At 39.2% G+C, this 20,566-nt stretch overlaps 1 protein-coding gene across 5 annotated transcripts in view; it reads right to left on the minus strand.

The window, feature by feature from the left end:
• Positions 1 to 1,039: 1,039 nt before the first annotated feature.
• rasgrf2a (Ras protein-specific guanine nucleotide-releasing factor 2a) overlaps positions 1,040 to 20,566 on the minus strand; it is a 42,779-nt gene continuing 23,252 nt past the window's right edge. Inside the window, exons 7-29 of one of the 5 annotated variants that reach the window (XM_041970834.1) lie at positions 19,723 to 19,916; positions 18,441 to 18,550; positions 17,619 to 17,737; positions 17,199 to 17,362; positions 16,222 to 16,288; positions 16,014 to 16,150; positions 15,840 to 15,922; positions 15,447 to 15,695; positions 15,192 to 15,284; positions 14,607 to 15,112; positions 12,225 to 12,350; positions 12,059 to 12,148; positions 11,286 to 11,392; positions 7,990 to 8,102; positions 7,778 to 7,838; positions 7,641 to 7,670; positions 7,343 to 7,446; positions 4,716 to 4,800; positions 4,058 to 4,255; positions 3,892 to 3,971; positions 3,689 to 3,806; positions 2,725 to 2,793; positions 1,040 to 2,625 (exon numbers count right to left, since the gene is read on the minus strand). In XM_041970834.1, coding sequence (XP_041826768.1) covers positions 2,530 to 2,625; positions 2,725 to 2,793; positions 3,689 to 3,806; positions 3,892 to 3,971; positions 4,058 to 4,255; positions 4,716 to 4,800; positions 7,343 to 7,446; positions 7,641 to 7,670; positions 7,778 to 7,838; positions 7,990 to 8,102; positions 11,286 to 11,392; positions 12,059 to 12,148; positions 12,225 to 12,350; positions 14,607 to 15,112; positions 15,192 to 15,284; positions 15,447 to 15,695; positions 15,840 to 15,922; positions 16,014 to 16,150; positions 16,222 to 16,288; positions 17,199 to 17,362; positions 17,619 to 17,737; positions 18,441 to 18,550; positions 19,723 to 19,916 — 2,999 coding nt within the window. In that variant the 3' untranslated portion in view covers positions 1,040 to 2,529. Of the gene's footprint in view, positions 2,626 to 2,724; positions 2,794 to 3,688; positions 3,807 to 3,891; positions 3,972 to 4,057; positions 4,256 to 4,715; positions 4,801 to 7,126; positions 7,267 to 7,342; positions 7,447 to 7,640; positions 7,671 to 7,777; positions 7,839 to 7,989; positions 8,103 to 11,285; positions 11,393 to 12,058; positions 12,149 to 12,224; positions 12,351 to 14,606; positions 15,113 to 15,191; positions 15,285 to 15,446; positions 15,696 to 15,839; positions 15,923 to 16,013; positions 16,151 to 16,221; positions 16,289 to 17,198; positions 17,363 to 17,618; positions 17,738 to 18,440; positions 18,551 to 19,722; positions 19,917 to 20,566 lie in introns of those variants that run through there. The other 4 variants (XM_041970837.1, XM_041970835.1, XM_041970838.1 and 1 more) reach the window with 4 other exon arrangements.

Genomic DNA, 20,566 nt, shown 5'->3' on the forward strand with positions numbered 1-20,566 from the left:
TGGCCTAGTCGTCACAGAGATGGGCTTAGGTCTGGAAGACCTAGGTTCAAGTCCCCAGGCTGGCAACAGAAGTGAATCACTGTACGGCCCCTGAGGAAGGCCCTCAACCCCCAACTGCTCCCAGGGCACCAAAATAAAGCATCTGCTCTCTTGTACATCCATTACCAATGTGCTACTAATGAAAACTGGAAAATACATATATAATTAAATAGTTGATGAAAATTGGAAATACATAATTTGTTAAATGCACAAATAATTGTGTTTAAGTGAAATAAATTAAATTAAGATTAAAACATAGAATTGTTTTGCTATTTATTTATTTCATGTTTCCTGAGCTGCAGTGCATCATGAATTACTCAATAGATCATGATATCTGATTGATTAACCTGCAAAAATAGAAAAATCAATAGTCATTTTAGCAGCAGTTTAACTTCAGACCAAAGTAATGGAAGTTATGGTTATCTGTCACCGTTAGCCCCGCCCACCATGCTGGATGGATGAGACTGACAGAAAAAAGTCATTTATGATGCACTGCAGCATGGAGAGCATGAGATTATTAATCAAATGCTGGATAAAAAATGTCTGTTTTCATAAAATAAAATCAGATTTCAGTTCGATTTATTTCCAAATTTAAAAGATTAATGACACATTAAATTAATTACTCAATGCTGTATTACATATTTCATTGTGGCACTTTTTACTCTCCATAAAGCCGCACCTGGATGTGTTGATTCCCAGCAAGGCAAAGTAACTCTTGAGATGGAGAACATCACCTTGCTGGCAGGGAGAGAGGGTGAACTGGTGTGAAGTGGAGCCACATTAACTAAATGTAGTCGGGCTCAACACAGCATGGGCTGCAGGGCCTAAACTCCTGGAGAGGGGCCACCAAGGGAGCGGCATCAGGCGCAAGACAATCAGTTCATCTAATGAGATTTATTTTTATAAACATGCCATTTTGACAGCTCTAATAATAATAATAATAATAACAACAACAATAATAATAATAATAAATAGTTTCAACTTATTTTTACTCTTAAATTTTTAAAAATGTAGATCAGAAGTGTATGTGTACAAAGTTAGACAAAAAAAAAAAAAAAAAGATTATTTGATTGTCAAGCAGAATAAACACCTTGAACCTGCAAATGACATTTCATGATTTGGGGAGTGTGTAAACAATGATTTTTTCTGTACCATGCGATATGACAAACTACAGCAACTTAAATGAGGTGAGAAAAAATAACATGGTTTAAGCCCCAGCTGACATCTCCTGGGAGCATCAACACCACAAAGAAAAGAGATGAGTTAAAGGTAGAGATGTATTCTGTCTTGAGGTTGTTTCAGAAACTCAGTGCATCTCCTCTCTCATGCAAACACACTCGTGTACAGCTGATGTTTACCAGACGAGGATGTGGGCCTTCTCAAGGAGGGTGGACGGTCGTAATTTGTTACCTGGTTATTTTGTTGGAGAGTTTTGGCAAATGCACGACTAAAAAAAACGTTTGCTGTAAAATCTTTAGTCTCCAAACTTCATTATTTTGGCTAACGCTACAGTAACGCTGCTCTGCAAAGCTAAAGAGAACAAAATATTTAGTCAAAACTGCGTTACATACAGGATCTTTTTCATTTTTAGGTTCTGCAATTTAGAATCAAAAATGTCCAAATTTGGACAAATAAAAACAAAACTAGGTATTATATAAAAACAGCAAGCAAACAGTAGAAATCAAGGCCGTGACTGTGCTAATGCTAGTCAAAGCTGCTCAGTTTTAGCTAACCTTAGCTAAAATCCAAAAAAAAAACTTTTTCTGATCCTTTTTTTACAACAAAAATTTTGCGTCGATGCTCAGAGTTTGTGATATAAATCCATAAGTCTTAACCAAAGCAAAACAAACAAAAGAAAATTAAAGTGAATATTGAGTAAAAAAGAAAGGGAATATTTATGGATTTAGCAACTTTTTACACCGTTTATCTCCCTTTCAGTCTGAGCCTGCAATCGTAAACACTTCCAACCTCTGCAAAGGGATTTCCCTTTTATAAAACACATGAACGTATGTGGATATAACCATGTAGCCATTTTGCACAAATCTCCACTGATTCTGACCTGCAGCTCCTGGTTTCCCCTGACAATGTTTATTTTAAACAGATTTGTGAACAAACACAGCAGAACTGTGTGACGCTCCAGCATCCATATCCTCCCCAGGATGAAGCTGAAATGAGGGTCAGAGGGGGCTTCAGGAAGGATAATCATCCTAAACTTATCTGACAATGTTTCTGTGCAGGACTACAGAGGCAGATAGTTTTATATTTACAGTGTGATCGCAGCAAGCTTCCAGCTCACACGTGTTTCTACAGTCATGGCTGTATTACTGAGTCTGTTCACTAAACACACCTCAGATCACCAAACTACAAGGCACGTTTTCTCCTGAGTTTCCTAAGCACAATGACAGGCGGCGTTTTATACAGCAATTCCTGCTTTATGAAAACTTTTTACACCTTGAGTTGTTACATTTATGTGTGAACGCTGTAATGAAATTAACCAGGTGGAACTCGAGGTTCGATCTTCAGCGAGAGCTCGTAGAGGGTGTCTTCATCCATCACTACCGTCTTATCCAGGAGGAATTGAGTCACCTGGAGGGAAATAAGATATTATGTTAACGGCGAAATTATAATAAAATATTAATCCACAAATGAATTAATGATGGATTTAGATGCATCTTGTGGACAAACCTTGGGTTGGTGCTCTATCCTGTAAGGTGCTTGTTGGAACTGGCGGATCTCTCGGATGATGTGAGAAATCTGAGAGCAGAGACAGAAGTCTGGTAGGTGAGGATGGCTTTAATATAACCCGCTCAGGTTAATGACGTCTCACTAGCTCTTCATTCTGAAACCACGTGTTTGTGCTTTAAATCTCAGTTAGATAATAAGCTTTTTTATGAATTAGAGGAAAACCTAGACCACTACTGTTTTAGTGCATTTCAGCTCTGATGTAGCAGACGAAGCAGCTCAGTGCTCCTCTCGGCTAAAAATCCAACCACAGTTCAAAGTATCTGTGAAAACGACATTCAGATCAATCAGGGTCCCATACTGGTAGCACTGCACAGGTTTTAAGTCTGAGGACCATCAACAGCTGGACCTTTATCTAAACAATGTGGCCTTACAAAATTAGACTCCCCTGGAATACAAGATGCAGAAAACATGTCTTTTGATGTCAAGTGTAATCATTTTCTAAATTAATTTAATAAATATAATAAAGATTTTTATCTAAAATTTTTTATTTTCCATCAGTTTAATATATTTATTTTTATTTAGTACTTTTTAAATATTATTTAATGAAAAATACTATTATTTTTACCAGAAGGAAATTATAATGTTGGAAGGTGTTTTTTTATGAATATATTTTTAGTTATTTTAATTATATATATATTTTTTATATCTATTGTATTTTAGTTTTATTTTTTATTTATTTATTTTTTATTTTAATATTTTAAATAATTTGTTAATTCTAATTAATTTATTTATTACAATTTATTTATAATCTTTTTATTTTAGACTTTCCTTGGAGGGTTAATAAAGTAATACTTTAGTTTAATTTTACATTCATCAAACTAGACTAAATCATCTTTATAAAAATATTTTTTAAAAGATATATTTAAATTTCATATACATATTTCCTAAATCCTTTTTTTCCTACCATCCTCATCTTGGAGAAGTTAACCAGCCCCTCCTCTGTAAAGTTGGGTGTCCCCTCCTCGATGAAGGCCAGGTCAGTGAGGTACATGCCCAGGTACGGGACACATGGAGGGTTGCAGCTGCACACACACAAACAGACAATGTTCATGTTTTCATTTACACACTCATTCATTCATTCATCGTATTTTCTGCTGAACTTTTTACTTTTTGAGCGTCTCTCTGAGATTCTTGAAGCGGCCCTCTGACGACACGGTCTTCTGCAGCCGGTCCATCAGCGACTTTGTCTGAAAACAGAAACATCTGAATGTTTCGGGCCCAGAGAAGATTCTGATTATTACTTTATGAGCTGCTTCTCAGACAGTATGTGGACCTGTTTGCAGACTTTAGCCCAGGTCTTCTTCAGCCTGAAGATGGCACTGCGGTTGAGGGCGGAGGTGATCTCCAGGACTCCGTTGTAATTGTTGAGGCAGCGGCAGATATCAGCCACCGCCAGCCACTTTTCTATGGAGCTGGCCCGGGAGCCCACGTCAGTGTGGGCCATTATCTGAGACGCCACCAGGTTACTCATCTATGAAGATGTTTAAATGAGAGTTGCATCAGAAGTTTACAAAAACTTTGGATTCTGTGTTTCACCTACATCTAAAGATGTCAGAAGGCAGTAAAATGCTGCCTCCACATGTATTCACCAGCAGTAACAACTAAATTTAAGCAACTTAAATTTTTCCATGTACATTACAATGTCATTTATATTTCTGAATCTATGGTGACGTTATTTTATAACCGTGAGTCTGCAATATCTTATTCAAGAGATTTGTCTCCATCTAGCTGAAAACATGAGCAATAATAAAACAAAGTTTAAAAAACAAACTCCTGTCATTTCATTTACAATTACTAGAGTAATTTGTGACACTAAACCCAGTCATAGTCCATTGATCCATCACTGCAGACCTGATCTACACAGTGTGTGAGCACCGGTAAACCTCGACTCGGTAAAAATACACCTTATTTTAATTATTTTTAATTCTGACCTCATTAAAGTGCTGGCTTGTTTTCATGATGTATGGTGTCCTCTCACTTTTGTCCACCTTCATCCAGCCTTGGCCCAGGAACTCCCTGCATGAGGAAAACACACTCAGACGTCCGGTGGATCCTCATGTCATCCCCTGCTCCACACACCTTCAGCTAATCTGAAGCTAATTATCACCCTGGAAGTCTGTCATGTGTTGTTGTTTATCTCAGGTTGTATTTACCTCAATCTAAGACCAAGGTGGGGCATGTGGGGGTATTCCATGAAAGTTGCTCAAGAAAGCAAGACACCAAAAAACGGGCAAAACTGCAGCCCTTAACACGACCAGAGAGGTGATCAGCTGACAGACCAAAGCATTGGTCATGTACGTTTCCATGGTCACATCTATCCCACTTTTAGATGGTCCCAGGTCAGTGGTTATAAAGGTGCACTAGGACCTGGTAGACTCAGTTCAAGCCTACGATCTGATGATCAATAAACTCAGTTGAGATTGATGAAAGTGTTATTATTCTTTAAATTTAAAGTTATTTAAATCCTGTATGAAATGATCTACATAATTAACCTTGTCCTGTCTTTCCACTTTACTGATGAATAAACTTTAAGTGGCCATGTGATTTTATTAACTCAATTAGGCTGACCACATGACATTCCAGTACATTTTAGTTAATTAGTTCTACTCAGTTAGGTGTAAGTGAACCCCACTGACCTAGTAACCACTGAGTTAAATAACCATCCTTTCATGAAATGGAATTAGAAAGAAATATTTTTATATTAGAATAGTATCTTTGCTCTGAAGAGCAGTAATCTGAGCTGACAATGACAAATGTGGCAGTAAGGGAAAGTAAAATATAAATATCATACATTAACTAAATTTGATCATTGTGTTAATCTTCTAAATGTATAAATATAGTCACAAATAAGAAGACCCAGGCTTTGGTGGCAAAAGAAATGATCTCCCCTGATGCCCTGGTCTCCCCTGGTCTGTGCATCCTCCACAGCCAATCTCCAGAGAGTGAAAAATGCTGCTGCATGTCTCCTAACTGGATCTAGACAATATGAGCACATTTCTCCTATTTAAGCCTCTCTTCACTGGTTGCCAGTTCTTTTTAGAACTCATTTTAAAATTTGCTTTAAGTCAGGTGTGTCAAACTCTGGTACTCGACGGCCGGTATCCTGCAGGATTTCATTGTTTCCCTGATCTAACACACCTGACTATAATTAATGGGTTATTGTGAAGAAGTTGACAAGAAGCTGTTGGATCCATTTGATTTTATTCCAGTGTGTTAGATCAGGTCTTTAAGTCTTCTATCCTACCTTTCTGAGCTTCTGCAGCCGTATTCACCTACTCCAGGGATCCCTGGTCCTCCAGGGTCGGTGCCTTGCAGGTATTGGATGTTTCCCTAATGCAACACCTGATTCAAATAAAATGGATCTCCAACAACTTGTCGTCAAGTTCTGCACAAGTCTGTTAATGACCCATCTTTTGAATCAGCTGTGTTGCTGATTCAATACCTGCGGGACACCGGCCGTCGAGGACGGCGATCCCTGACGTATTCCCTCCCTCAGGTCAGCTGATCAGCTGCTCCTGAGGGAACCAAAACTCAAGTGGAAGCTCAGATACTTTTTATGTTGCAACACCTAAACAATGTGATGATCTCCCCCTCTACATTAGACAAGCCTCCCTCCTTAACACCCACCTTTACCATTTGGCTTTTACCATCGTCTTATTTATTATTGTTTCATGTCTTTTCATGGATTTTAGTGTAGAAGCCATTTTTAAGTGTATATATATTTTGTTTGGGCACTAGGTGGCAGCATTGTGTAGCCTGTCGCTGCTTATTTAAGTGGGAACCTTCCTGCAGGTGACAGGTGTTGCTGGTAGGAAGGTGAGCACGGTTTTTGACCGTCTGTTATTCATTTATTGATGAACCACTCAATCCTTACACCTTAGCGTTGAACAAAGAATGAAGCATCGTTGCTGTATGATATGTGATACTTGTGCATTGGGAATGGTCGTGATTTTTAGATTGAGATTTATTGGACACTTTGAGTAATAAAAGAGCAAAACGGCAAAGATGGCTTGGAGTTGGCTTTTGTACACAAGTACGCCGGCGACGACAACACGTCAGGAAAAGTTCCAGCACTTTAGGCGCTTAAAGCAATAGGCTTAGAACCTTTACATTTACAGATTTAGGGCTGTTTTCATGTGTTTTATTCTAGATCATGTGTCTGCTGCTATGAACGTTATCTGTGGTTTTTATTTTAATTACAGGTGCGGTTTTATTAAAGTGATTTATTAATAAAGCTGGGTTGGAAGAACGCTCTTATGGAAGTTTCGACTCACTGGACCTTCTTGGAGACCAGACTTGGATAAGCTTAGCTGTTAGCCTGGTCCGGAGCAACACTAGTTACCATGGTAACTCAACTCTCACTTTAATGAATCAGGCTTATGAAAATATGTGATACTTTCCTTTAATCTTGCTTCATGGAATATCCCTCCAGTAAAAATGAAAGGATTTTCCTACTGTGTCTAAAAACATAAAAACTAAGAACTGAAAGAAGTAAAAAGTGAGTTATTGAGTCATTAGCTACAACAGGAAGTGCTGACGTCCTGGACGATGTACTCACTCATAAGGAATACTCCTGAACACAATGTGATCCAGCAGTGTGATCTGCTCTGCCAGCTCCATGGCCGAGAGAGACTCAAAACACTCCGATTTCGGACTCTCCGCCTTAAAAACACACACAGACACACACAATTAAAGTGTAGAAGGTGTGTTATAAGGAGAATATAAAGACACCAACACACAACTCCACTATTCGGGGGGGGAAACAGTGTTAATTGGAAGATGTGACAGAATTCACCACAATAACTACATCTCAGGTGTTTCTTTGGGTTTTTCTTCTTTATTAGCATTATTCTTACCACAATGAAGTGTAGGAGAGGGCAGCTTTTCTGTTCCACAACCAGAAAATAAATCATTTCAGTGACTGTTTAAAGGTGTCAAACATTTTGCTTTAATGAAATCCCGTCATGAAGAAGTACAGACGTGTTATACTGACCATCTGGAGTATGTCCTCTATCCTCAGCTGAGAGTCGTCTTGTTCTTCTTGAGAAAGGGCACTGGAGAGTAAGACAGGGCGTTATAGCTTCATGGAGGCAGGGCCGGAAGGTTTGAGCTTGTTGTGTAAATACCACGATATCCAACCAAGATGAATATTCAACCTAATGTTCTGAGAAAACATGGATCATGTGACCTGTGGACACTTTGTACCTTAAAATGTTGGTGGTTGCTTTCCTCTCTTGTGGCAGCAGATCTGGGTCTCGCAGCACCTCCTCCAGGAGGCTGATCACCCCCATCTTCAGCTCGCTGTTCATGTCAAAGTCCTGATGGAAAAGCACACACATGGAAGTGAATCTAGTGTCCACTTTCATCCTGTAAAAATCTGGTATTACTGCAACACATTTGAACATTTTCAAGTTTTTATTACTGTGCAGTGTAGAGACTCATTGGCGCCCTCTAGAGCTGAACATTATATCACACAGCAGTCGTATGAGTCTGCTGTTGGTACAGTCCAGGTTACCATCTAAAATCTGAGATTTCATCTGATTATTCAGTGTTTAACCCTGTTTAAATGTAGAAAACTCCTGAAGCTGCACATTTGATCAAACAGGATTCTGCAGCATTAATGCATCAAAGATAAAGTGACCCATCTGTCATTGGGAGACACTTTATATATTACAAGGCAAGGCCAGTTTGTTTGTACATTACACTTCATGTACAAGACAAAGTACTTTATGTAGGAGCCATAAATGTTGGTGAATTAAATGTTGTATTTTTGTATCATTGATTCGTTTGTTTTGCAGTACTTTGGATCACAGTGATTATGGTTAGGTTGGTCATATAGGAATGGGTGATAGCTCTCTAGTTTACTGTGTGGTGTGTGTGTAGGTAGGTAGGTTGGTAGAAGGAGGGTGAGTGGGTCACCATATTTTTTTGACCGTCAACTTTAAGTTGATCGCTGTCATTTATTTCCTCTGCTTTGGATTAAGTTGGAGTGTGTTGTACTGAGTTAATTTTCTTTTTTAAAATTAATTTATAAAACAAATTTTTGGATCTCAGTGGAATTATTGGCACTTCAGACAACAGCAAAGGCCAAACTTCAGCCTCTCTGTGACTTTCTGTGGTTTCTGAAGTCATGAAACATTAAAGCATTACAGCAGGGTGCAGAGGAGGAGCATAAAAGCTGAAAGTCCAACAGCAGCACCATGAAGTGAGAACCACAACGCTGATACAAGTTTCACATCTACTTTCAATACAAAAAAAAGGTGGAAAGGGCATATTCTCCCATCTTTAATAGGGAGCATAGTTCTTTGACTTAAGAGCATCTTCTGTGTTTTCACACTCAAATATTGCATTGTTCTCTCTCAGAACTTTGCTTTTTACTCTGCAAATGTTTTTCAATAATAACAGCCAGTGAACAGTAAGCAGGAGCTGCATCTGTCACTGCCCTGAAAATCATCTTTCTGCTGTTCAATATCCTTCGAACCTGTTTAAAATAACAGATTTACATTATACCTACTAGGGTTGTGATTAAAATTAAAATTTAAAATGATTAAATTTAAATGAGTAAACACCAAAAATCAGAATCTTATTTCTGTTTTCATGATTTAATAAAAAAATTGGTGTTTTTTTTAAAGGTCACAAGCAATCACTTCACACTCATCACACCCAGGACTGTTTGTCAGCAGACCCAAACAACAAAAGTTCACTTTCCAGGCGCCAACATGCAGCTACAAAAATAGCAGCTTATATAATCTTAAATGAAAATGATAGTCCGCTCTGAGTCCCCGGGGAGGACGCTGACCTTTCTGCACACTTCCTGGGTGGGAGAAAAGACGCGCCGAGCAAAGAGCACCTCCATCAGGGGGAGGAGGAGTGATGGAGATGAAAACAGACACAACACCAGAGTCTTTCAGGTGGGCTGTCCCTTTCTGCTTTGGGTGTAAAGTCTCTGATGAACATGAGTAACTGAGGCTTCATCCACTTTTAATTTCTCCAGATTAAAAACCTCATTGAGATTAGAAATCTCTTTAAGTGAGCTGGCCAAAAAGGCAGGACAACCACAAGCTTATAATATACCACATAACACGGATCAACGAGTAAAACGAAGGTAGCGGCCAACAGCAGGTAAATGAATGGGTTGAATACTGCAAAGAAGCTTAAAAACAGTCACACTGACCTGGGGAGTTTTCCTCTCAAATCCTTAGAATCAACTTACACCCCCCCAGAGAGATAAATTTAGATCATTGCAAATCAGTTTGCCAGTTATTCAAAGTGGAAGAAGCTGCATAATTAAAAGCTTTTATTTCTCCAAGTTCTGTTCTCACTCGAGGGACCGTCATCTGTAGACCAGAATGAGAGCAAAGGCCATAATGAATCTGGTTCCTAAACATGTAGGTAGAGAAATAAAGGAACAAAGAATAGTTTTATATATGAAAATCAGCCAATGTGAAAGCCTGCGGACATGAAGGGACGAACAGTTAGCTGTAGCAAGTGCAGAGATGTGTGATTTTCACAATAAAAATAAAGAAAAACATTATTATTATTATTATTATTATTATTAATTTTATTATTATTATTATTATTATTATTATTATTATTATTATGATGATGATGATGATGATTATATTATTATTATTATGATGATGATGATGATGATTATATTATTATTAGTATTATTATTATCACTTTTACATGTACATGTGTGACTGCTCTGCAATAAAATTGAAACACTAGAATAAAATGCCTGATGAGCACATTTTCCTCACATGTGCTTAGAATATAAATATTAAAAAATATTTACGATATCATAAGAACTCAGCTTAAAAAAAAGTACTTAAAACTTTAAATCACAAGCAAATTTATCTGCCAACAGTAAAAAAACTAAAAGAACTTTTAAAGAACAAGTAAAAACAAACATTTTTGCCCCACTATTAGGATTAATGATAAAAAATAAATAAATAAATTTTGAAAAAGTTTCTTATGTTCATTAAAACTTTTGGGTATTTCTAGTTTCAAACATCAACTTATTTAAATCCCAACTACAATTTAGTAATGACAAGATTTTATCAAGATATATAAATATTCTGGGAAGAAAAAACAAAAACGAAGCATGTTTGTCTCAATTCGAGATGATTCCTCATTTTAGTCTTTTAATGAAATGTGTTTTAGTTTCACTGCAAAAACTAAAATCTATCAGGTCCAAATGAACGAAAAAGAGTAGACAAAGAGTTCGTGTCAGCCAGATTTCTCAGCTTCTTCCTGTTGCAAAGGTTTTCCAGTACATTTTGGATTATTTTAGTTTCTTGTTGGACTAAAGATTTGGTCGGACCGTGGGGATCTGGGCTCTTCGGCTTCATCAGAAAGCTTCATATTTTCTTTGATTTTAGCAGGAAACATGCACAAAGAAGCCAGACGTGAATTTGTATCCGACTGCTCTGAGACATAACCTGAGAAAGGATGTCAGAATCTTCAGACAGGTAACTTTACAGGGCAGGTGGACTCACCTGAGAGTGTTTAGAAACCCAGTGTCGCAGCACGTTGAGGACTCGGTTAGTCGCAGCTCTTCGGATGATGAATTCTTTGTCGCATGTTTTCTCTGAGTTACTGAACCCTGAAAGGGAGGAAAAACAGTAAGATACTCCAACAGATCAAGCAAACATTATTTTCTTTATTTTCTTTTATCTTTGGAGGCCAACATGAGCTCTGCAGCATCTGTGCTAACACACACACAGACACACACACACACACTCACACACAGAGAAATGTGTTCTGCACATTTGATGTACAAATATTAAATTGTTTACTTCATTTGTGGTAATGAGCAAAAACTAGTGCAATTCAAAATTGAAATGAGATTAAAAGGTGCAGCAGAACAGAATATTTAACAGGTTTTTTTTGGGATATTTATATCCTTACATTAAGTTTTATCCTGATTCTTCTCTTTCTCTTTTTGTTTTTCATTCTCATTCATACATGCACTTAAAATGTGCATCCTCCTGTGGACATCTTGTGTGACTTATCAGTGATACTCTTTTCAATCTCTTTATATTAGTTAAATAAAAATAACACTTCCTGAGTAAACTGAGAAGAGCTGCATCCTTTGAAAGGTAAAAGATTTTAACAGTGGTGGATCTCAGTCGTTCTCTCTGTCCTCATTTTCTTCACTGCAAATGATTTTATGTTGTGATCACTAATTTAATTGACAACCAACACAGCGTCCCCGCCCCCCCCTCCCTCAGCAGTGTGTGTTTTGACCTTCATGACTGGTCGTGCTCACCCTGCGAGCTGCTGTGTCCAGCGGCAGCCGTGGCGATGGCAAACGCAGAAGCAGGCGACATGGTGCAGCGAGGGTTCTCCCCCGGCGTGACTGCAAGACACCGGAGGCGTTACAACCAGTGTGTTTGCATGAGATGTGTTTCTGCATGTGTTTCTGCATTTTCTACCTCCTGAATGGCGGTAGCGGAGATGTCTCGGTGTGGACGGTGAACGGCAGGGAGACAAGTCACCCGGCTCGCTGATGGACGGTGATTCAGGCATGAACTTATCCAGAGACACCGATTCTAGGACAGCTGTGAGGGAACAGACTCACTACTTCAATATATTACACTTTTTGTGGTTGTTTTTACTTTAAAAAGGCAGGAAAAAAGAAACAGAGCTTGTATGGAGAAGTTTTAAATCAAACTGCTGGAACAAACATCTGTTTTTACAGCTCATGCTGGTTTTAAGGATGTTTGAATAAAAAGTGCTGCAGACAAAATTCATGTGTTCACATCCTGCTCATCTCATGAAACTTCATGCTTAAGGAAGACTTATGTTCACTAAAACCTCTAGGGTTCAAATTCAGAGGTTAAAGAAACAGTTTGACTGCAGAAAGATTTGCTGAAGAGGCTGACTGACACGTGAAAAGATCATTTTAAAAGAAACTTGACATCTGACCTTCAGCTATTTTTATTTAAGGGAAAAAAAACTCAAGCGATGACATACAAGATGAAATAAACACATATGTGTCATAGATTTATGTAAACCAGGAAATGAAACATAACATGAAGAAATATGGACTTTTATTCATACTTTTGTATGAATCAAGGCAGTGAGCCACAAGTAATTTGACTATTTTTATTTATAATTTATGACTTTGTTTTGTTTAATGGCCTTTTAATACATTTTCTTCTTTGTCTTTTTTTATATTAACCTTTTTAAAAAAGAGAAAGATTTTTAATGAACATAGGCTACTTCACATTTGTAATCAGCTCATTTAAAAGAGGGACTCCAAAATGCTAACACAAAATTAATAAAATTTTAAAAAATTGTTTTTTCCTTTTAATTTTAAATAACAGGGTTGGTTTGGCTCTCTGGCTGTGTGTTTCACTGTAAATGAAATCACTGACATTGTTTCCAGCTTTTAGCGTAGTGAGGACGTCGCCAACCACCTGAACTGACCATCTAACCATCTGCTTATAGTTTCAATTAAAGTTGTGTTTTTATCAGTGTTCATCCTTAATGCAAATAAATTCATTTGAGGAACTGATGTATTAAAGCATGTGTAGGACAAAACATTTAATGTATCACACAATTACTCTCTTAGTCGTTGCATTTGACATTTTGGTCCGCACTTCTTAACCAGTTGGTGGAAGTGATGCACCAAAACGTTGCTTGGCAACCTCCAACAAATGCAAGAAGAAGAAGAGGAGACGAAGAAGAAGAGGAGAAAGAAGGGACAAAAAAGAAGAAGAAACAAGACAAAGAAAAAGCTGCTGCATATATGGCCAATTGTGACCAAAGCACGATGAAAGAATGAAAAAATATGTTTAATAGTCAAATCTCCCATTTAAAGAACAAAGATGGAACAATCAATAAAAACGCTTTCATTTGCAAACAGAGTAGAAAGTTTTCATTTCAACGAAACACCTCCAGCTTTGAGTAACTCCTAGCTGGCAGCAGGCCGCAGGCTAGGTGTTCCACCTGAAGTTGATGCCTCAACAAATGTGTGCTTGGTGTGGCTTTGATTTTAGAACGTGATTAATCGTGATTAATGGTGATTCATTCACAGTTGTCCTGTAATTATTCAGATTAAAATTTTAATTGTTTGACAACCCAATTTTTAAACATTTCAAAACAGTTATTCTGGAATTTAAATAGTCCAGAAAGTTTAAATTAAGAAAATTTACTCTTATTTGTTGGTCAAGATTCTGGTGTAAAGGTAACGTTTAGTACGGGAACCAAATCACTTCTGCTTTTTATCCATTTTTATAAGAATTTCTGTTTTGAAAACAAACGAAAAATGCTGTAGATGTTAAAAGATCTCCATGTAGCGGAGCGTGCCACCAGACGGAGCGTTGTTCATATGCATTTGAACTTCTGGGTCACAAGATGCTATTTTGGGTGCAACTGAAAGGCTCTCTTCCTCACCCATTCAGTGTTATTTCCCTCTTTGGAAGCACTCTGGCTGCCACGTAAGAGGCTGTATTTATCGCTTCATGTTGGTTCTCTACGAGTTGGAGCCAGAGATTTCCTGACCTGATACTCTGCTGCTGTTTTTATAGTGAACGGACTGTCTGCTGTTGCCAGATGGTGATCTAAGAGCATGATAATTCCTCTGTTGGGTAATACAACACATTTATGCCTTTCACTATTTGGCTTGGCAGTGCTCAATCAAAGACATGTCAGATTCTGGTGCCATTTCAGTAATAAATTCATCTCACCAGCAGAGTTTGAAGCAACTTCTGAAAGTTTAATTTCATAATGGCAGCCGACTGAGGCGTGTGCCCACACATGTGCTGATGCTCATGTGGGAGAGGCAGAGTGAATCATCTGCAGATACTCACCCCTGCGGATGCTGCGCCTCAGCTTCCCACAGAAGGCGTCGATGCGAGGCAGCTCTCCGCTGACATCCTCCCCTGCAGCTGGACTCAGCTCTGGAGAGCTGGGACCACGGCTGAGGTCCAAAGGGGCTTTGGAGACGGGAGGCGGTGAGGACACCCCAGAGGCCTGTGGGAGGCTGGGAGATCGTGTGGCGGTGGGTGGAGGGGAGGAGAAGCCAGAAGAAGATCTGGTTGAGTATGGCGGAGGCGAGGCGATGGAGGGGCTGTGACTGGAGGTGGGAGAGTTGGCTGCAGAGGAGGAGGGCGTGGTGGACAGATCCAGCGCTCCCACTTTTATGCTGATTGGAGAGCTAAGGGAAAGCTTCCGGCAGTGGACCGGGGAGGATGTGCGAGACGGGATGGTGAGGGGAGGAGGAGAGGAGAACTTGCGACAGAGCCGTGGGGATTTGTTGTTCAGGGGGTCGGTTGCCCAGGCGCCCTGGTTGGTGGCAAAGAAGAGCTCCAGGGACCTAAAAGAAAAGAGCAGAGGTGAATTTGCAGCTCTGATGAGAAGCAGGCGGCGTGAATCACCAGCCCTGATGTATTTACTTGGACTGGTCCAGAGCAAGCTGGGTGATCTTCAGACTGTAGTCAGGACAGAGAGACATGATGGACAGACGGTCGCATGAGAGCTGCTCAATCCTGGGATGGTGAAAGGAAACGTGAGGAAGATGAAGGAGGAGGTGAATAAAAGGAGAGAATGACAGGATGAACTGTTAAACATGAGGAGAGGGAAAAGACAAGGACGGATGAATACGATGAAGCAGTCCGGTTCAGAAACATTTGCAACATAGCGACATGTACCTCACAGGAATGGAGGTGAACGGCTTCTTGTAGATGTCCGCCAGCTTGTCGATGACCACGGCAGCGGTGGTGAAGATCCGGTAAGTGTGGAGGAAGGTGTTGAGGAAGTCTATGGAGAGGAAGCGCAGGTCTGTGAGGCGCTCCAGCAGGCGCTCCACGCTGGCGTAACGGATCTGAGGGACCTTGCAGGAATTTAGCGTCTTGCTGAAGCAAATGTCCACATCGTCTTTATGTAGCCGGGCATCAGACCTTTGCAGAAAAAAAAACACATTTATGTAAACATTAGTTTGTAGCAACGTGAACTAAATTAATATAATGAAACCAACCATTATATTCATTGCAACCATCTGTTTGTCATGTTTTACACATTAACCAGAAATCTCTTTTTCTTACTTGATCATGTGCGGCACCGAAACTTTGGAGTTCTCCTCAAACACGCTGGTCATCAGGCCGTTACAGCGAATATTATCAATGCACTGAGGCGGGAAGAGAACACACAGGAGGAAGCATGAGAAGTGGTTGCAGGCAGTTCAGCTCAAATCCATCGCCGCAGCTTTGAGCTCCCACCTGGCTGATATCGCTGGTCCAGACGGCCTTTTCCTGGCGTGAAGGAGCCAAGAGGACAACGGAGAAGCTCTGACCATCAGGAGGCTCCACCACGATCTTAAACTCCAGATGACTGAAGCCCTGACCTGCGGCGTTGTCTGCAAACAGCCACACATCATTCAGCTGAATGTGTTTTGTATAAAAAAAGTGAAGACCTCCAAATACTCACAGTCCTCATCGCTGGCATCCAGCTCTTCAATCAGAGTGCACTCAATCAGAGACAATGTTCCTCCCTGCTGTTAACGCAGAAAAGCACACCAGATCACCTGTTAACTTTGCTTGTGATTGTTCTACATGTCTCAGACTGTTCATTCATTTTTCAAATTAGTCCTGTTTCATATCAGCATCTCACAAATGATCACTTTCTTTCCATGAATAATATTTTTTAAATTATAAGAGTCTAGTCTAGTCTTTTATGTTCATGATAATTTCTTATCTACAGCAACAGAAAGATCATATTTCTGCAGTTTTAGCTTCTCTTTATTGGCTCTCCATTAAATCCAAAGTTGATTTAACAATATTTTTCCTCACTAATAAAATTCAATCGCATCCTATAAAAAAGATCTCCAGCAATAGAATAGAGGCAATAGAATAGAATAGCAATAGAATAGAGGCAATCTGCCTGCCCTGAGGATGTAAAATCCTGGATGGCTTTAAACACACAGACTCTCTTGTGTCTGAAATGACATATTAAATGACATAACCAAAATAAATAAAGTATATCTTCACGTCTACAAGGGCTGCATTTATATTCTTGGTCTTAAGAAAGTTACATGTGAAGGGCAGATTCTCACTGCTAACAGGTGATCGGTATAAATAGTCCTATTGTTACTGCCTCAGACATCTGAGATCTGTCAATCAAGTCCTCCAGCATCTGAGAGAACAGATCAATGCTCATTTTCTTCTGATTTTTATAACTCATTTTATATATCTGGTGACTTCAAACCCAGATTTCTGCTTCACTCAGACTTTAAGGCTAAAAACAGTCCTTTCATATAAAGCTTATTTATTCACTTGCGTGATTTTTAATCTTGTCCTCAACTTGTAACATATCAATCACGGCCATGTCTTCGTTGACCTCAAACACCTTCACAGAGCTGTCAAACTTCAGAAATAGGATAAAAAGTGTGTGGCGCTGAGGTTTACCTTCAGCAGGTGAAGTTTGCCTCCAGATGTTCGTGTACAGATGAGGAAGTGTTTGGTGAAAAGGAAACACTGCCGCTCTCCTTCCTTCCTCAGAGAGAGCGAGCCCAGCCGGACCTTACTGAGCATGCCTCGTTCGCTGCTGGACGGCAGCTGGATGAGGGAACCTGCCCGAGAGGAAGAACCAGTTAAATGGTGGAGAAGTTTGACCAAGGTTCTGCTCTTCTGTTTTACAGGGAGAAGTTGCCTCCATTATTTTGAGGATCAAGAAGTAGAGGTCATCTAGCCTTCCAAATGTCCCCACATGTTAAATAATCTCCGTTACTATGCAGCTTATTCTGCAAAACAAAGCAAACGGGCCCAGTGGGGAGAAATTCAGACCAGGATGGAGACGTTTGACAGCAAATACACAGAAAATCTCACCTTGTCTGACGAAGGTCTGGCTTGTGTCCAGCAGGATGTCGCAGCCTTCGACGATCATCCTTTCAATGGCCAGATTCTTCCTGATGTTCTCCGTGTCGCTCACCTCATCATGCATCATCCTGAAAACACAGACCATCTTCAGTCCGAGGAACAGACGCATCTTGTATTTGTTCCTGGGTTCGGATTTCAACACGAAAAACTTCATCATTCAGCCAATGGATTTCCATGACTTTACACTTTATTTGCACTAAAAGTTTGCCACAATAAATCCTAACTTTATTATCTATAATTCTCTAAATCTATATCTACATACTTTTTAACTCATAAAACTCAGATTTTTTACTGCACAACACAAAGAAGAGCCTTTTTTCTAGGTGCTGGAATGAGTTTCATGATTAATATGACTACGACGTAGCAGCTGGTCAGAATGACCCCCATCACTCGTACCTGTGATGATTTATGATCAGACTGACTGAATGATGAAAGCTGACCTGAACAAAGCCATGTGACCAGCATATGAAAACCAGATCACGTTTGATCACTGGAAACACTTCATCATGCTCTCTGCAGGATGCTAAAGGGTTAGCATCTTGGGAAATGTTCCTGGTTAAACATGTGATCTACATCAGTGAGGTGTGAACAGACTATAGGACAACCTGCCTGAAGAAGCTTTTTACAGAAACTTTTGGCAGATTTTCTGCTTTCTGTTGGGAAACAAAACATCTGCACAGACTAGGAAATGCATAACCAGTCCAGGAAATCCTTTCATATGCAGCAAAGACACTTATTAAAATCTTCCACAGTCTTAATGTCATGTCTTACTTTGAGAGCTCCTCAAGTTTGGACTTAGCAAACTCCAGACTCTTTCGCTCCACATGCTCGTGAGGTGTGTGCGCCAGCAACTCGTGCAGAGTGATGATGTATCGAGGAATCTGAAAGAAAACAAGGTAGGTGAAACAAGGTGAGACGATACAAGGTTGTCACGTTTAATCTAATTTCATTAAGAAATTATTTCTTTCTTTTCCTCTAGATCTAATTGGTCGGCACATCTAGTTGGTCTATACAAGGCCAGTAAGAGAGCATTTTCCTTTTTTAATCTTTAGTTGAGTTGGGAGTCACCAGCACCTCTATTTTTGGTTTTTATTTAATTTTAGGTTAGAAGAAAGGCCGTAATTTGACATAGATGATAAAACGTTTAATTCATCTTCTCCCTCATTGTTCTCTCCTAGTTTTGACTAGTACTGTATCAAAAGTAAACTTATTTTCTGCATTGGAGGTCCTTTCGCATTATTTTCACCATGTTAACTGACATGTAGGTAAATTGGTGATCTTGATGTTGGTGTTTTTGTTAGATTTAGCTAGGCTAGCAGCAGGGACATACACTGAATAAGAAATGTCCAACTGCTAGCCAAAGATGATCAACTTTACCTGTATGTCAGTCAACATGGTGAAAATAACATGACAGCCCTTCCTATGAAGAAAATACATTTACTTTAGATATGGGACGTCTTGTACAGCAAAATGACAAACCCTTCACTCGAGTCCTCATGAAACTCCTAGAATATGCACTAAGCATGGCTGCTTTAGGGTCCGATGGAAACTTTCCAGCGTTTCCTGCCTCTCAGGCTGTTTTTTGTATTAAAATGATTTTGAACTGCTCCTTGGTTGTCAGACTTATGAATCCTTTGAATCTTTGCTGTTTTGGTCGAATGAAGTGAGTTAAAATCCTCACAAAATCTAACTTGATGCTTAAGCATATCTATTCTGCACAATGTTTCTTGTGTTTTTCTTAATTGCGTTTTGGTTGTAACTGCAGAAAACACATTCTGCACTTGTTTTAATAATGTGCATTGTCCAATTATGCATACGTCACAGTGTTTTCTCTGCAGTTATGGAGTGATATGCAGGTACTGATCCGGCCACTGTCCAATCAGACAGGAAACAAATATGCACATTTTGCACCATTCTGCCTCAGCTCTGGTGTATAAGTGCTGTACAATAAAAATATTTAAAGATCAGACTGAGTTCAGGAGAACTTTAAGAGTTGGACTCATTGGTCTGTTGTTAGCGTCATTTATTTAACAGAGTTTGATGGAAGAGGTACCTGGAACATGGGATACGTGAGGAACGTTTCCAGCATGCGGCCCTCACAGGCAGCGTTGGACTCATACTGTTTCAGCAGCTTGTCGAAGTCCCGGTTCTGCTTACAGTTTGCAAGAACCTGCAGGCTGTACTGGTGGTTCCGCACAAACTCCTGGTAAATGTTCAGCATGGGCAACAAGATATCAAACAGGTCCGCTGTGCATGAAGAACAAAACACAAGTCATAAGAAGCAGCAGAAACACAGGATGCAATAAACGTCCAAACTAGTTCTTTGTTTCAGGTAAAGTGAGTTAGATCTGATTTTAAAGTTATGATAAAGAAAAGAAAAGAAAGACAACTGGAGCGGCTCCTGGTTAAACACCTTCCTCATATAGCTGTCACATATGAGAGAAAATGTCCAAAATATAAAATATAATACACAAGTGTGCAAATTTCTTTTCTCTCAGAGTCTGAAATTAGGAATCAGATGTAAATTCATAACATGAGAGTTATAATATGTATTAAACCATTAGTTTAGTCACATGAAATGTCCATCCAGTGGGACATTTCACAAGTAATACATTCACTACATTTGTTTTTAAAATGCTTTATACTGCAAAATGTCATGGAACTGAACTCTGACTAACAATCAGCCAATAAAATCATTGTCAAATTTCATAGATAATAAAGCACAGAATAAATAATTAATTTACTATTTTCTGTCTATTAGTGCAAACTTAAATATGGATCATTATAGACAAAGAAAACAGGATTTTTTTTTTGCATTTGAGAAACTGTTTGAGGGGAAAATACCAAAAAACAGAATAAACTATAGAAATACTGCAGATTAATTTCCATAGCAGCTC

This window comes from Melanotaenia boesemani, chromosome 19, assembly GCF_017639745.1.
Source record: "Melanotaenia boesemani isolate fMelBoe1 chromosome 19, fMelBoe1.pri, whole genome shotgun sequence".
Taxonomy (NCBI): domain Eukaryota; kingdom Metazoa; phylum Chordata; class Actinopteri; order Atheriniformes; family Melanotaeniidae; genus Melanotaenia; species Melanotaenia boesemani.